This window comes from Rhinolophus hipposideros (genome assembly GCF_964194185.1).
Source record: "Rhinolophus hipposideros genome assembly, chromosome: 12".
Taxonomy (NCBI): domain Eukaryota; kingdom Metazoa; phylum Chordata; class Mammalia; order Chiroptera; family Rhinolophidae; genus Rhinolophus; species Rhinolophus hipposideros.
In genome coordinates this window covers 26,284,340-26,300,910 of record NC_138058.1, presented here as the reverse complement: position 1 = coordinate 26,300,910, position 16,571 = coordinate 26,284,340, and the positions used below count along the sequence as shown (strand labels likewise).

General features: G+C 35.3%; 1 protein-coding gene across 15 annotated transcripts in view; it reads left to right on the top strand.

Annotated features, from left to right (window-relative positions):
• The window catches only part of ZNF638 (zinc finger protein 638), a 111,174-nt gene extending 97,770 nt beyond the window's left edge, over window positions 1-13,404 (top strand). For 8 of the 15 annotated variants that reach the window (XM_081069435.1, XM_081069438.1, XM_081069437.1 and 5 more), the window contains 7 exons: window positions 2,485-3,691; window positions 4,298-4,363; window positions 5,727-6,681; window positions 7,473-7,577; window positions 10,023-10,121; window positions 10,901-11,019; window positions 12,322-13,404. In XM_081069435.1, the coding sequence (XP_080925561.1) occupies window positions 2,485-3,691; window positions 4,298-4,363; window positions 5,727-6,681; window positions 7,473-7,577; window positions 10,023-10,121; window positions 10,901-11,019; window positions 12,322-12,387 (2,617 nt within the window). In that variant the 3' untranslated portion in view covers window positions 12,388-13,404. Of the gene's footprint in view, window positions 1-2,484; window positions 3,692-4,297; window positions 4,364-5,726; window positions 6,682-7,457; window positions 7,578-10,022; window positions 10,122-10,900; window positions 11,020-12,321 lie in introns of all 15 variants that reach the window. The other 7 variants (XM_081069436.1, XM_081069429.1, XM_081069430.1 and 4 more) reach the window with 1 other exon arrangement.
• The last annotated feature ends 3,167 nt before the right edge of the window (window positions 13,405-16,571 follow it).

Here is a 16,571-nt window from a genome sequence, read left to right as displayed (position 1 = left end):
TTGTAAACATTATTTATCATGTGATTAAGGCTCTGAATAAGGATGCAAGATGAATTTTTCACCAATTCTTTAATAATGAGGGGACGTATCCAGTGGCCCTTTGAAAGAAATACTAGTCTCAAGTATTTTAAGTCTAAAGTTTCTCGGAATGTGTATGGTATAATGTTAACATTTGTTCTCATGCCCAGCTTTTATTGTATGCCTTTTCGAAGATTTTGAAACTCTGGTATGAAGGCGGGTTGGGGGTGGGACATAGGGTGGGAAATTGACACCTATATCCTGAATGCCTTCCTGAAATCCTTTTTTGTGCCTTTTCCCAAAATATGATTGTTTTCCTTTGATCTTTTGAAAAACTGATTGTTTGATTCTAGTGTTAATAATTTCATTTATTTGACATTTCAAACTGACTTTCCAAACTAACTTGATGAACACTGAGACTTTTTCCCACATTAGCCAGAAAAATAGATAGTAGTTTTTGGTAAATTCAACAAAGAAAGCACTGTAATTTTAAAAGACCAACACACAAGAACAAATACAGAATTAAGCCATTTTTCCAAGTAGGTGGGTGCTCTCTGTTTGAAATGTGGAAATGCTGCAAAGCGATTCATTTTGTATAAAAGATAATAGCTTTATTTAATTGACAAGTTTTCAATATGATAAAGGGGAAGGACTTGCTATATGTGAGAGCCAGGAATCAAAATCTCCCTTGGTACTCTTCTAGCCCAGTAGATTGGAGCTTTTGTATAGTATAGCCCTGATTTGTAAAGGCATTAGGGTTAATGTGCAGTTCAGTAATAAGCAGGAATTTGAATTTAATCTTCACTATTGGAGATGAGTCTTGTAATTTAAAAACAGAAGCTTACATTTCGATAAATAATATTTCCCTAACTGCTGTAACTTAATGTCACAACTTTTTCTTGTTTTTGTCATATTTGTGCTTGGCCACAAGTTTTCTTTTGACTAGTCCTGAGAATTTGGAACACTTAAAATCAGCCTTTGGTATTTTTTAAATATAAGGGATGTATGTGAATTATTTCAAATAACCTTTAAAACCTTTTCAACAAACAAAGGGTAGCTTACACAAATGAATAGAATACGTGTTGATTAAGGTCTGTGGTTACTGGCTGTTTAACTTAAATAAAAATCTCAAACTCTTTGTCTTTATAACTTTTCATCAGAAGGTGTTTTTCTGATCTCTTAGAAAAGTTTCCTTCTTTGGAAGTTTAAACTTAACCATCTTTAGGGAGAGAACCAGTTTATTATTGGCTCAAATTACTAGACCCTGATGTGGTAGCACTTTTTCCAAAGTAGGAGAAAAAAGTCATACTCTTTACTATGAGGTATTGATATGGCATGATCACTTTCTGGTTTCTTCCTTCTACCTGCTGCTCCTGATGTCATTAAGTTAATGTGTATTTGTGGAACTTTGTGTGATAGCATGCTGTACACTGTTTTTGCAAGCTTGAATTGTCCTTGTTACTCGTCAAGATTACGTCTGAATCTATGGAGCATTAATATAATAGTTTATTCTGTCTCAGTGAAAGTAGTTGAATTACAGAATCACAAACTTTCGCTTACGGTGGATTTGGGAAGACTACAATGAAATAAGATTGATTACACACATATACTTGCCGTGTATTTTCTCCATTTCTTTTGAATAATTTTACTTTTACATTTTTAAGGTATATATTGGAGTTTTAAATTATTCTTGGTAACTGGAAGAATTGCTTTTAACATACTCCTTCTCATAATGTAGCCAAAGACACATGTTTTATAATAAAACTACATATTTATGAAGGTGATTCTATCAGTTTTACCTCTAACTATATCTCTCCAACAGAGTATTGAAAATATACAGAGAAAGTTTTCTCTTAAATAGTACTAATAAATACAGTTCTTGGGAAATTAAAAACAAATCTGTCTCACGTCAAAATAAAAAAGAAGTGACTTGGTTAAAAGTATGGCTTTTTCTCCCTACCAGATTCTATTTATGTTCCTGTTAGGTAAGGTTCACTTATAATATTCAGTGCATGGATTGTTAATTTTATTATAGAACTATACACATTTTATTATTTCAGGTACCACTGTTGGATAGATAGGACCTAATAATTTGAGAGTTTTCACTCAGCCTTTGGATATGAGATGCCAACTTGACACAGAAAGAAAAAAAATGGTTATAACTTACATGAGTAAAAGGATCCTGTCAAAGCTTGTAATTTTGCCATTTCCTTTGAACTAGAAAGAAATCTTCAGTGCAATGGAGGAAATCTCTAAAAATACTAAATTGTTTACATATTTACATCAAAACATCTTAACCATTTTAATGCTGATTGACTGGATTTCCCAGTGCTTATTATTAAAGCATCCGGAAGTCTTAACAATTGGCATTAACAGGATTATTTATAATGGTTGAATTCTCATCATAGTTTGATTTTTGTTTGTGTTTTTGTTTGTGTTTTTTTGTTTGTTTTTAAATGCTTTTAGCCCTGACTTGAAAAACAGCCAAGTTGATGAAAGTGAGGTGCAAACAGCAGCTGATAGTCCCTCTGTTAAACCTAGTGAGGTTGAAGAAGAAACTGTTCCCAACATTCCAATAGAAACTTCTGTACAACAGGAAGAGCCTTGTGAGGAAGAACCTGAAAAAACACCGTGTAACTGTGACTTTGTTATTGAAACGTTGGAAGTTGAAACTCAAGGAGAGGAGGTCAAAGTGGAAATACCTTTTGTAGCATGCACTCCAACCAGTATTGAATTATTCACTGAAAATGTAGAGGAGTCTGTTATAAATCAGCAGCTGTACACCAGTGACTTTGAGAAGGAAGAGGAAAAAATGATTAATCCTAAAACAGAATTTTCAACGTCTGACGGCGCATTTATAGAAGAAAGGAACATCCAAGGAATTCTAGAAGAATCTCCATCTGAAGCAGAAGATTTATTTTCTGGGATTACACAGTCTATGATAGAAGCTGTAGCTGAAGTGGACAAATATGAAACTGTTTCAGAAATAGTACCATCTACTTCTGTTGTGGCCTTAGTACCAGGAATTTCCGCTGGGGATGAGAAGGCAGTGAGCAAAAAGGAAATTTTCGAAAAAAGTGATGTGGGTGAAGAAAATGAATTTAATACTAAGGAAACCAAAATGGACCTGCAAATAGAAACAGAGAAGGCTGAAAAGAATGACGCTAGGATGGTTGCAGAGAAGTTGGAAAAGATTGTGGCATCAGTGAAAGAAAAGCCTGCAGAAAACACTGTGATCAAGGCATACCCAAAAAAAGGAGTAGGCCAGGCCAGTAGTAATCCTGATGAAACTAATAAAACTAGTATGCTGGCTGCATCAAATGCACCCAGCAGTAAATCAGGCATCAAGGCTACTATGGTCTCTTCTCCAAAGGCAAAAACTACAGCTTCAAAATCTGAAAACCAGAAAAGTTTTCTGAAATCTGTACTCAGAGATCAAATAAATGCTGAAAAGAAACTTGCAGCCAAGGAATTGGGTCTGCTTAAACCTGCAAGTGCCAGGTTGGCTGAAAGCAGCAGTAAATTCAAACCCACTCTGAGCGGTATTACCAAAGTGGGCAGTGGAAGGATCTCAGCCCCGCAAGACAAGGATTCTAAACTGGATATTACAAAACAATCTCAGGAAACAGAGGCTAGACCTTTCATCATGAAACGGGATGACAGCAACAATAAGGTGAGGAGGGTAGGAAGAATGGCTCCGTGTATTTTTGAAGTGATTAGGACTGCTGTTGTAGCTGTGGAGTAGGAGATGTAATCTTGTTTTCTACTTCCATCTCCTCACTCCACTCCCAAGCTCCCATTTCCCTTTCCTAACGATTTCATTGATTTAAGCCAATAAGCATTTAGAATATTAAGCTCACATTCATAATTATTAGCAGGTTCGAAAAGCATTATTTGGATAAAATGTGGTCAGAAACATAACTTTGTGGTTTTAAAAAAAAAGTCTGCAGTGAGTCTCCTGAGGTGATTTAGCATTCTACTTCTTAACGGGAAACTATTTTTCTGTTTTAAATTGAAGCTTCCATTATCAGCTTAGTGATTGTCCAACTTAGACATTGTTGGGAAAGGTCAGTAAAACTGAATTTAACCACAACTTACAGACTCTGCCTATACTGTTACATGACTGTTGACTTAGTTTGGTGTTATCTGTTAAATATTTGCATAACTGAATGTGTTTGAATAATGTTTGCTATTTGAATTATCCTTTTTTAAAGAACATTAATAGCCTACTTGTAAATTCTGTTTTTCTGTGTGTTTTTTTTTTTTACTAATATTTCAGAATTTGGCTGGGCAAAACACTAAGAATCCTAAAGGCACCGCAGGTGGAGTTTCCAAATGTAAAGAGGTAAGAAACAGTTCACTAATACTAACCCTTCTGTTCCATCCCTCCATAGAAGAGTTCATCTTGCAGTGGTCTCTCTCTCCTATAATGAGTTTGATGTAGAGCAAAGAACAGGAATGAAATGTTGGGGTTTTTTTTTTTGACCCTACCACTAATTCGTTTTTGACTTTGAACTAGGTTAATTTGTTCAGGGCATAAAGTTACCCAGGGAAAGAAAGAGAATAGAGTAGGAAAATAGCTTTAATGTCATATTGATAAGAATAGGTTATAAACTGGATATTACAGAATAAAATCATATGTTACGTGAGAGGAGACTGGCTGGTGTTTGACTGCAATCCTCCACATTTGGCGGCAGTTCCAAATAGATGGGCATTTTGGCGGGGTTCAGTTGAACTCTATGTGTGTGGGCTCTAGTGTTTACTTTCCTGGTACTGAGTTTACTGCCAAACAAACCTCTTACATTTTATATTTGGTTGTTTGATAGTTTAGATTTCTACCATTCATAGAATGTTTTTTCAGTCATTTTCCCCCCCTGGTAGGGGATGAATTTGAGCCTATTTTATTGGGGCAAAGGGAAATGTTAGTAGTTTAAGAAGCAAAAGTAAGCATATTGGCTTAATAAGTTGGTAACACAATTGCTTACAGATTTCCCCACCCATAATTACTATTCTAATATAATTGTTGTCTGTACTGGTAATTGATTGTTGATAGCCTTCTTCATGTGTAAGAAGCCTGCTGGGAATTAATTTTCTTTAGTATTGGTATCATTTTTCAAATTACAGATACTTTTTTTTTCAAGTGAGTAATATTTGGCATTAAGTCTTAGTAATTTTCTATATAACTTTATCAATATGTAAACTTTATATCTTAGTGCAGCATATCTTAAAATATGCATTATACATAAATTGGTCAATGGAGCAGTCTAGGTAGCTGTTTACTTTCTAGCTACATTTGAAGAGTTTTTATTAGTCATTAAGTCTTCTAGAACACTTTGTTAGATATTTAACAAATGAAACAGTAAATTCTTTACATTATATTGTTTGATAAATGCTTTAAGTGTATTTTTTGTGTATAATAGTTCAAATCTCATACCTCATTTAGGAAATCATTGTAATCATTGAAATTAAGTAAAGGTGGAGTTAGATTGATATTACTAGGATTCTTACCTTTGGCATTGTTTACTTTGTGAATTATAGCTGATTCGTTTGTAGGGATTTTAAAAATAATTAATTTCAGCCTTTAGGAAACTTCTCTGCACTGAAATTGACAAGTGATACTTCATGCATATATATTGGGACTATTTGGAACCCAGCCATTTATCAGTAGTTCACAATTTTGTGATTTTTTTTTTAAACCTTTCTAACAGGAACCATTATTTTCATTTAATTTGGATGAATTTGTTACTGTGGATGAGGTTATAGAAGAAGTGAATCCTTTGCAAGCCAAGCAGAATCCACTAAAGGGAAAAAGGAAAGAAGCTGTCAAAAATATCCCCCCCTCTGAACTTAACTTAAGGAAGAAGACGGGGAAAACTTCGGCCCCGCATGTTGTTGAAGGAGAATTGTCGTTTGTAACGTTGGATGAGATAGGGGAAGAGGAAGATGCTAGTGCACGTCTAGCACCGGCTCTAGTCACTGTGGATGAAGTAATTGATGAAGAAGAAATAAATGTGGAAGAGATGGTAAAAAACTCAAATTCACTTCTTACGTTAGATGAGTTAATTGAGCAAGATGATTGCATCACCCACAGCGAACCTAAAGACGTTACTGTACTGTCAGTGGCTGAAGAACAAGATCTTCTCAAACAAGAATGCTTGGTAACTGTGGATGAAATCGGAGAAGTAGAAGAGTTACCTTTAAGTGAGTCTGCAGACATAAGCTTTGCCACTTTAAATACGAAAGGAAATGAAGGAAATAATGGAAGGGATTCCATTGGGTTCATTTCTTCTCAGATGCCTGAAGACCCTTCTACTTTAGTTACTGTAGATGAAATACAAGACGACAGCAGTGAGCTGCACTTAGTAACTTTGGATGAAGTAACTGAAGAGGATGAAGACTCTCTGGCAGATTTCAACACCCTTAAGGAAGAGCTTAATTTTGTCACTGTTGATGAAGTTGGAGAGGAGGAAGATGGAGACAGTGATTTAAAAGTTGAGTTAGCACAGAGCAAAATTGACCACCCCACCGATAAAAGAGGTGATAGAAAAAAGAGAGCACTGGACACTAGGAAGACAAAACTTGAAACCTTGTCCCAAGTGGGTCCAGTAAGTGAGAACATTGTGGAAGAAGATCTGAAAACGATGATTGAAAGGCATTTCACAGGTACATATTTAGAAGTGGTAGTTTTCCTGTTTTACCAGGGCATTACATTTAAATTTTTAAAAATGTACGTTGCAGCATTACTAGTACTTTACTCTGTCTTGATTTAAGAAGGCAACAAATAATTATGAGTGATATTTTCCAAAGAAATGTGCACAAGTTTCACAGATTTCTTTTAGTTACAGCGTAGACCTTGTCTCAAGTTATTATACTTCAAGAAAAGAAGACCAAACCAGAAAGCAAACTAGAGTACCTGAATTAGAATTGGGATGAAAATGGTCTATTTGTATTATTGGGAAAACCATCTTTTGTAGAATGATGTTTATAGTACTTCCGAGTTTTTGCTTAGACTTTGGTTTTAGAAAAATTCACGAAGGTACCATTTCACTTTTAAGTAATATTTTGAGAGTATAGACTAATAGGGCAGCTTACTTTCAGCATTTAAGGGAGATCAAAATAATTTCCAATGAGAAAATCTTGAAAGGGTTAACTAGAATAAAAAATACTAGGAAGGTCCCACAGGCTTGTGGAACAAAATAGAAACATGTGTAGGTTCTTTGGGAAAAGCAGGTAGGAAGGTATAGTTTGGAACAAGATAAATGGGAAAATAAAAGAATATTTAGACCAATACTGAATATTTTTTATTGAATTCTTGTATTTTATAATAGAAATAGGTTTCTTTCCCAAATTTGAGTTTTATCTTGTTGGCAAAAAAGGTGTTAAAATTGTTGTTCAGAGCTAAAAGCAATTTAAGTATTGTTACTATAGCAATAAATTAGATGTTCTCTTTAAAGCTAAAACGCCAACCAGGAGAGGTAGAATTGGGAAAACGCCACCATTGGAAAAGGCTGTTGCAACAGAACCAGTGCAAGATGAAGAGGCCTTGCAAATTAGTAAAGGTAAAACATGATTGATGGAAGGGGCAGGAGAGTAACACTAACACAGAGGAGATGGTGAAGTTCCAAAGATCTGCCATCTAAGAGCAGTATAAACAGTGAAATAGAGCGGGGGTGGGAGAGGAGGCAGCTTTATAATGATTAGCTCTGGATAAAGACTTTTATCTTTGTAATTTAGAGAGGTAATGGAACGTAATGGAATGGGATAATAGAATAATAGGTGATCCTGTTAGAATGTGACATGTGACAGATTTGTGGAAATGTTCCATGAAAGGTTATTCTGACCATGTAGCATCAAGTAGAAATCATTTATTATCTAGCTCTTACTTGTACACCAGATCCCTTGCTTTGTGGATGGTGCCAAGCATCCAGCCAATGAATTAAGGTGTCTTAACAACATTAATAAAATTTATGTTGAAACAAATAGGGAACAGTATGTAAGTGGGCGAGAGCACTCTAGTCACACAACCAATATTTGTAATTGTGTCCGTTATATTCATAGCAAAATGCTAAACGGTAGAGAAAAAGTACACGGTTCCAGATTTCAAGTTTATTGATTCCAAGAGGTAAAGCAAAATATCAACTACCTGAATGACTTAAACAGCTCTGTAAGAGGATCCCTTGTACCACTTTGCAGCACCCTCTTGGCCCTCTTGCTTTTCTATCTTCTCTACAGAAAAACTATCAACTGTGATTCAGTCCAAGTTCATTGAACCTGATCACATCTGGGCCCTCAGTGCTGCTCCACAATCAATTACAGGCCTTCCTTTCCCATTTCCTAATCAGTTGTAATATAAGCCTTTCCCTCCTCTGCATCACCTAGCCCATCCTCACTGGATAACCTTGTTTTCATTTCTATTTACCAGAGCAAATATACGATCTCCCCTGTCTGCCAGCTTGTGTTTTACCTACAGTGGTTTCTCACAAATAAAATATTCCCAAGTCTTTCCCATTTAAAAAACCGTGCCCTGAACCTTGGAATCCTTCTAGCTCCCACCTTTTTTCCTTTTTTTAGAGGAAAGCATTTAGAAAGAGCACCTATTTTTATTTCATCTACCATCGAACTGGATATATTTTGTATTCTTTCTGAACCACCTTCCTGAAATTGATGTTGATAAAAACCTCCATTGGATTGTTAAAGTTGATTTAAATTGTGTTTTTTTCCTTATTTAGTCTTATTTGAGTTCTCTGCATGTTGATCATGCTTTCTTTCTTGAAGCTCTCTCCCATTACCAAGTGGATATTCTTCTGTCTTGTCCCTTCTCTGTAACCTCTCCTGATAACCAAGCAATAGGTAATGGTTTAGTTGAAGAAAGAAGAACAGAGAAAGACGATTTATTTACTGCTTGTGTAACAATTTATTTCCATTATTTTAGAGACAATATGTTTGACAATGTTTTCTAGCTTAAGAAAAAGTCATTTTTTGGGGCGGCCGGATGGCTCAGTTGGTTAGAGCACGAGCTCTCAACAGCAAGGTTGCCGGTTCAATTCCCGCATGGGATGGTGGGCTGTGCCCCCTGCAACTAAGATTGAAAACGGTGACTGGACTTGGAGCTGAGCTGCGCCCTCCACAACTAGATTAAAGGACAACTACTTGGAGCTGATGGGCCCTGGAAAAACACACTGTTCCCCAATATTCCCCAATGAAAAAAATAAATAAAAGTTGAAGATGTTTTTTTAAAAAAGAAAAAGTCATTTTTTAAACTTCAAATATTTGCTTTAATCTACTTAAATTATTATATAATTTATTATTATTATGAGATAAATGTGCCTTTGGAATGGCAAGAAGCAAATGTGTTTGATAAGGTATTTCAGCTACTGAGGATGACCAGGATTACTTGGAGCCAGTTTCTGTTTTTGTCCTCTCCCCAAATCATATTATGCAGTGTGTGCTAACATTGAGTGCTGCTTACATATTATTCACTCTGCTGGGCGTTAGCATTTGTATTTTAACTTGTGGTTCTGTCTAACCAAGGATCTTAGTCCAGTTTAGGCTTAAGGTATTTGGGCGTTTTTTTCCTCTCCTGTTTAGAAGGGCCTCAGTACAGGGCATCAGAATTAGTCTCTGCTCATGTCCTTTTCCCCTTAAGCCACACTCTTCCCAACCCAGTACTTTGCATGTACGAGTTAACTGTTGACAGTAATTATAGAACTGGAATTTCTTCCATTACCCTTTAAATTCTTTCTGGAACAATTTATAAATGAAATAAGATATTAGCTTTAGTCTTTTCCCTTTAAACCCATTTAATAAGATTAAACAGATTTACCCATTTATTCCTTACATTAAGGAATCTTGGAAGTGGTCAGGTGGGATTAACCAAGGAAGATTTACTTAGGAAGATGAGCCATAAATTAGTCTTTGAAGGTGGGGATTATCTAATGTTAGCTTCACAAAATCTATAAATCTATTTTGAATAATGTTTTCTTTAAAAAACTTAATGACTGTAGGTGACGAAGAATCTGGCTTGAAGGATTCAGAACCAGAAGGAAAACGCAGGAAGACTGAGGACTCTGTAGGGAAGTCAGTGGCAGCTGATGTCCCCGGAGGTAAAGTAAAAGTGACATTTTCCCTTATCCATATGAAATAAAAATTCAGTACCATAATAAGGGTTCTGTTGTTTAGATGAGTAATGGTTTAACCTTCTTAGATGGTTATTTTAGAGTGGAAGTTGCAAAGTTTTGCACATTGGCATTTCTGAAAACAGTTTATTACGCTGTGTTTTAACCTGGCAAGGATATTTTTTATTGTACTCTTGAAGCCTGGGATATGTCTCTTTTTTTATTCCTGGTATTTTGTTTTTTTGCTGCTCTGGTAAGAATTGAATTACATTTGCTCAGGCAACAATTGCACTTAAGTAGAACATGCTGAAAAGCTTAGTTAGCAAACTATGTTCATAGTAACTAAGATGATCTGAGGGGCTCCTTGGGTGTTTACCCAGAATATTCCTCAAGCAGTCAGTTGCCCATCATTCTGCCTTTTCTTCCTGTTTAATTTTAATAGGGAATTCCAGAGAGGTTTATTTCAAAGACTCTCTATGAGATTCTTTTCCAATGAATAGCTATTCTGAAGGAATTCCCTGGCATTTCTGGAGGCTCTAGAATATTACGGAATTTGTTAAAAAATAAAATAAAGACTTTGGTTTTGTGATTAAAAGCTTAATTGCTCTTGATCCCGAGATCTATAGCACTGTGTATTATGTTTGTATGTAAGTATATACTGTGCTTGGTATGTTTGTCATGTTTAGATAAATTGATTAGCATAGCTATAGATAAATTAATGTAAAGTTTCCTCCTTTCTCTTTCCCCCCTGTCTTCCTGTCCTCTAGATTTGGACTTTCTTGTACCGAAGGCTGGATTCTTCTGTCCAATCTGTTCCCTCTTCTACTCAGGTGAAAAAGCAATGACAAATCACTGCAAGAGTACACGTCATAAGCAAAATACAGAGGTAAGTTTTTTTAATTTTAACTCCTCATAAAATCTTCAGGTGTTGGTATTGTAATCAAACTAAAGTGTCCACCCAAAAATGTATAGTCTTTCCCTTTAAGAGAATTTTGAAGGTTTGTGCCAGTTGATTAAGTCCCAGTTCCTATTCCTCTCCTTCATTGTACCTTACCAGTAACTTCTAGTCTGTTTCTTTTCTTCTGGCAGCATTTGCCAGAGGAGCTTCTGTAGCTCACTAGTCCCATGTGACACTCCGTTCAGTGTGGGAAGCTATATATACTGATGCCCTGTTGCAGAGTCATGAACACAGCGTATTCAAGTTTCTGAATTGTCTAGTCAGAAGGAATTACTTAAGTTTTCAACCCATTTCCTAAACTGATGTAATTATAACATCTCCTTCCCTTTTTTCCAAGTTGTGTATATCTTCGGGGAGTGCTACTCTAGAAAATCGTCATCAGCCATAGTTCTGATTTCTCCTGTTTAGTGGTTTTACACATCCTCTATATTGAATCTATGGCACAGATACTAATCTAATGTTTGAGCTTTTATTTGCAGGGAACTTAATTAGTCCCCTCCATCAATGTTAGGAGGTAGATGCCTATCATTCCAATTTTAAAGTTGAGGAAACAGACTTGAAGTGTATCTAAATCCAAGTGTCTAATCCCAAGGTCACATAGCTAGTTAGTGGCAGACCTAGGATTTGAACCTAGCTCTAGTTTATTCTAAGCTCAAGCCTTTCATTGCTGTGTTCCAGCTTTTCTGCCTCTTTTTCATACACGAAAGACCCCCTTTGCACCTTTGTATTGCTGTTCCTTTGTCCTCTCCCAGTCCCGCTTACATTGCTGGCTATTCCTCGTATTTTAGGTCTCGACTTAAATATCAGCTTCCAAGGAAGGCCTTTGCCTAAAAAAGACCTAGCTAAAATAGAACTCTCCCTACCCCCCAAAAAAGGGTCAGTCTCCATCACCTTATTGTATTTTTTTCCTTTATAGGGCTTACTACCACCCAGAATTTACCTTATTTAATTTTTGTTTCTCTCCCCCCACTGCAATGAAAGCTTCATGAGGTAAAGGGCCTTACCTATCTTGCTGACAACCGAGTCAGTCCCCAGGCATCGAGCATGATGCACGGTATATCATAAAGTATCAGATGACTGATGAAGGGAGGAATGTCAGTATAAGGCACTGTGTCGCTAATCTTTATAGGATCAGGCTGTTTTAAATTGTAAATGAAATTTTTAGATTTGTTTGTACACACAGCAAAGCAACATCTAATAATATTTTATATTGCAAATTACTTTCAACAGAAGTTCATGGCCAAGCAAAAAAAGGAAAAGGAGCAGAATGAGGTGGAAGAAAGAAGCTCTAGGTGATTGGGTGAAAGGGGAAAGAATTCGTTAGAAATTTGTTTAGGGTCCAGTTGATTTGTGTATTTTTGTTTTCACTTAATTTGTAATTTTTGTTTCAGAAGCAAATATTCATGTTGTACAAATTTCTGATTACCCTTGATGTAGAGAGACTGATGGGGAAAGTATGATGGGTTTGATTTTTATATCAAATCATCAGGCATGGAGAAATATCTTTTAGAAGTGTTAAAATAAATGTTCCTACTGTATATTTAAAATACCATCTTGTGTTTGTGGCTGATTTATTAAAGACTTGCTTGCCTCTGATTGCAGACAGGCTTCTCTGTAACTGTTATGACTTGGGATATTTGGGAATTCTTCATGTATTACTGGAAGTCATACCGTGTTTCCCTGAAAATAAGACTGGGTCTTCTACCGTATTTCCCCGAAAATAAGACTAGGTCTTATACCATAATTCCCCGAAAATAAGGCTGGGTCTTATATTAATTTTTGTTTCAAAAGACGCATTAGGGCGTATGTCTTATTTTTTCATGTACAACAATCTACACTTATCCAACTACAGTCAGGTCATCTTCTGGAACATTGTCATAACGTACTAAATGCGTCCTTCTCGCTGACGATCTTAACTGGGGCTTATTTTCGGGGTAGGTCTTATTTTCAGGGAAACACGGTAGCATGATAGTATTGTACTTTTCTTCAACTGTTCATATACAGGTCAAAGATTTCTTAAAACTCTAAATTTTTCTGGCTGAAATTAGTTTGCAGCATGTTTGGCCCAAGTCTGTTTGAGTAAAACTCTACTTATTTTTTTTGTAATGTGTTAGGAAGGTATTTTTTCTGCTTCTGGTAATATCTACTATTTCTGCCATACCCATTTAAAGTAGCTACTTAAATGTAGTAGCAAGTCATTTAGTATTAGCCAGAAAATACAAAGACAAAGCAGCCTTTACTTCCTGTGCACCACTAGAGTCGCTTTTTAAACATTTGAATTATTTAATGTTTGTAAGAAGTTGTAAAGGGTACAAAAAAAGAATTCAGTGGATTGTTAAATGCTGGGCACAGCCCTGTACTATAAATTTTTAGATTAGGCCATGCCTCGGACGTAAGTCTGTTGACTTTGAATTGTTTCAGTATCTGATTTCTCAGCTCTTCCAAGATTAGCGTGTACCAATTAATAATAGAAGGTGAGCGGAGGCAAATAAAAACAACTACTTTTATAGCTCTCTTACTCCTATCACAGCATAAGAGTTACCTCACAGTCCACAAGAATAGAGTGAAGAACAAAAACCAGCAGCTTTTTGTTGTTGCTTACCAAACTCATCTGTACATTCAGTTCAGACAGCCACAGCCTGTGCAAAATGATAAAATACTACATGCTACAGACTGAGGAATGGGTTGGGGAGGGGTATGGGTTGTGAGTGCCAAGAGTCTGTGGTAATTAAAACTGTGTAGGTGAATGAGGTAATAAGTGGGAGAAGAGCTGTTACCGTGTTTTCCCGAAAATAAAACCTAGCCGGACCAGCTCTCATGTGTGGAGCAAACATTAATATAAGACCAGGTCTTCTATAATATAATATATAAGACCGGGTATAATATGATAATAATATAATATAATGCCGGGTCTTGTGTTAATTTTTGCTCCAAAAGATGCATTAGAGCTGATGGTCCAACTAGGTCTTATTTTCGGGGAAACATGGTAAACGTTTGGAGAATGAAATGCCAGCAAGCTAAAGCAGCACAGAGTAAACAAGAATCTTTACTTTTAAAGGTGCCAGATGGGCACTGGACTTATCAGGGGTATCACTTCATAGAGTGTTCAATGCTCTCTACGCCTGAAGCTGAAGTAAAGTAATACTGAATGTCAACTATAACTAAATATATAGGTGTATGTATCGTCACGGGATGTGGAGTACAACAGAGGCACGGTAGTCGATGGTACTGTAACAGCTATATAAGATGTCAGAGGGGCAGTAGCTTGGGGGGGTGGGTTATCACTTTATGAGGGATTTAAATGTCTTTACTACGTTGCTTTGTACACCTCAAACTAATTATATATATATATATATATACACATACACACATATATATATACATATATGTGTGTGTATATGTATATATATATGTATATATATATATAAATTCCCAAAAGAATCTTACTTGTAAAGAATCTTCTCCTGGGACTGCTTCTGAAGCTTTTAAAATCAGAGAAGTTATGACCTGTTTAATCTTGATTGGATTTACCTTGGAGTTTAATTTTAAGACTTTGAATGTGAAACTCTTATTTCCTTCAAATTGGTTATCTTGAATTTGGGATTCTAAATTACAAAAAGAACCACTGAAACATAAATATGGTAAGAGAGATAATACTTGTGTTCATCCTAGTGACAGATATTGATAGCTGTACGTAGTAAATAATGTTTCTCTCTGCTGCTTTTTGCACTTAAGACAGAATTTTTATCATTGGGCTCCAAATACAAAAGTTTTGTGTTTTTATAAAAATAAACATACACTCTTTACATATAATTTTAGAATTGTTCTAGAGTTTTTCAGAAAACCTTGAAATACCTCCTTTCTTTACACTACGCATACTGAGTTCCATTTACATAACAGTTTCTGCTTATTCGCTGGTTAATGGATATAATTGGATTGTGGCTTGCTTTTGAATTATTTTTAAAAATATATGAGAGTTGGGATTTAAAGTTCTAAAATTTTACTTCAGTATTTTATTTATTTGATTGTGGAAAATATCAAGCATATTAAAAATAGGATAATTTACCCTTATGTACTATATAATTACCTAGTTTCAACAATTACCAGCTCAAGGTCAAATATATATCTCTACTGTCACCTCTTGTATTATTTTAAAGTAAATCTCAGCATGGCATTTTACCCATAAATGTTTCATTATGTATTTCTGAAAGATTCTTTTTATCGTAACCAATAACATTAAAATAATTTTTATTTAAGTAAAATCTAGTTCAGGTTTTCTCCTGTCTCATAAATGATTTCTGTTTTTTACTGTGTTTATATCAAGATCCAAATAACATCCATGTATTGTGACTGGCTTTAGTAGGTCTTTTAAGTTATTTTTAGTATTTTTAATTATATAGACTCTGTTCTTGGAATTTATTTGATGAAGAAATGAGATGTTTGGTTCTACAGAGCCATGCTGCTCCAAATACGGTCTTTGCAACCTGATGCCAGTCCACGAACTGTTTGGTACCAGTTTGTGGTGACTAAAGTACAGAAACTGAGAGTGTTCAGGAACTTTATCACACTTTGACAGTGACTTTATGTCTGTTTGTTTAATTCAATAAAAAATGGGGGTTATATGTTTTTTTGTTTTTTTAATTTTTTTTCTATTTTACAAATCATTTTTTCTGTATTTTACTAAGTATTAGTCCATGATCAATTAGAAATTAGGGGGAAAAGAAAAGGAAAAATAAACTGAGCCATCTCATAGTTTGAGAAGCCTTGCTGAAGGGTTTGCCACAGTCTGAATTTTTTGATTGCAGCCTTGTAGTGTAATTTTAACATATTCCTCTGTCCTCTATATATCTTATAAATTGGTAATCGAATATAGAAACTTGATCAGAATTTGGTTTTCTTTCTTTTTGGCAAGACTTCTTCAGACAATTATGTGGTCTTCTGATCAGAAGGCACAAAATATCTGGTTGTTTTCTTTGCGATATTAGGTGCAGTTCATACTCAGAGCCTTGATGCATTTATTGGTTCATTAGGCATTGCAGCAAAGCAATAATATTTTAATTATGTTCTTCATGTATAAGCTGGAATACTTTTCCAAAAAGAGAAACTTGCTCTCATTTGCTATTTGGATACTCAGTGGTATAATTTATGTAAAAGAAACATGATATATATTTATATTGACACATTTTTATTTACCATTTTTTTCCACAATGAATTATTGCATTGGCATTCACCAAATTTGGAAATATTTAAGTATTAATTTGAATTCGTGAATTTTAACATGTTTGGTATTGCAGACCTTCGTAATGTCAACTTTATTGATGCTCAGATTATCCTGTTTTGGGCCTTTTTGATTTGACTCCTCATTCCTTTTAACGCGACACTACTAATTTTCATAGGTTTATTACTACCCATCAATGAAGATGTTGCAGGTTCACCTGATAACGCTTCTGTCCCAGATCTGAAGTCAGCCATTTCTTTAA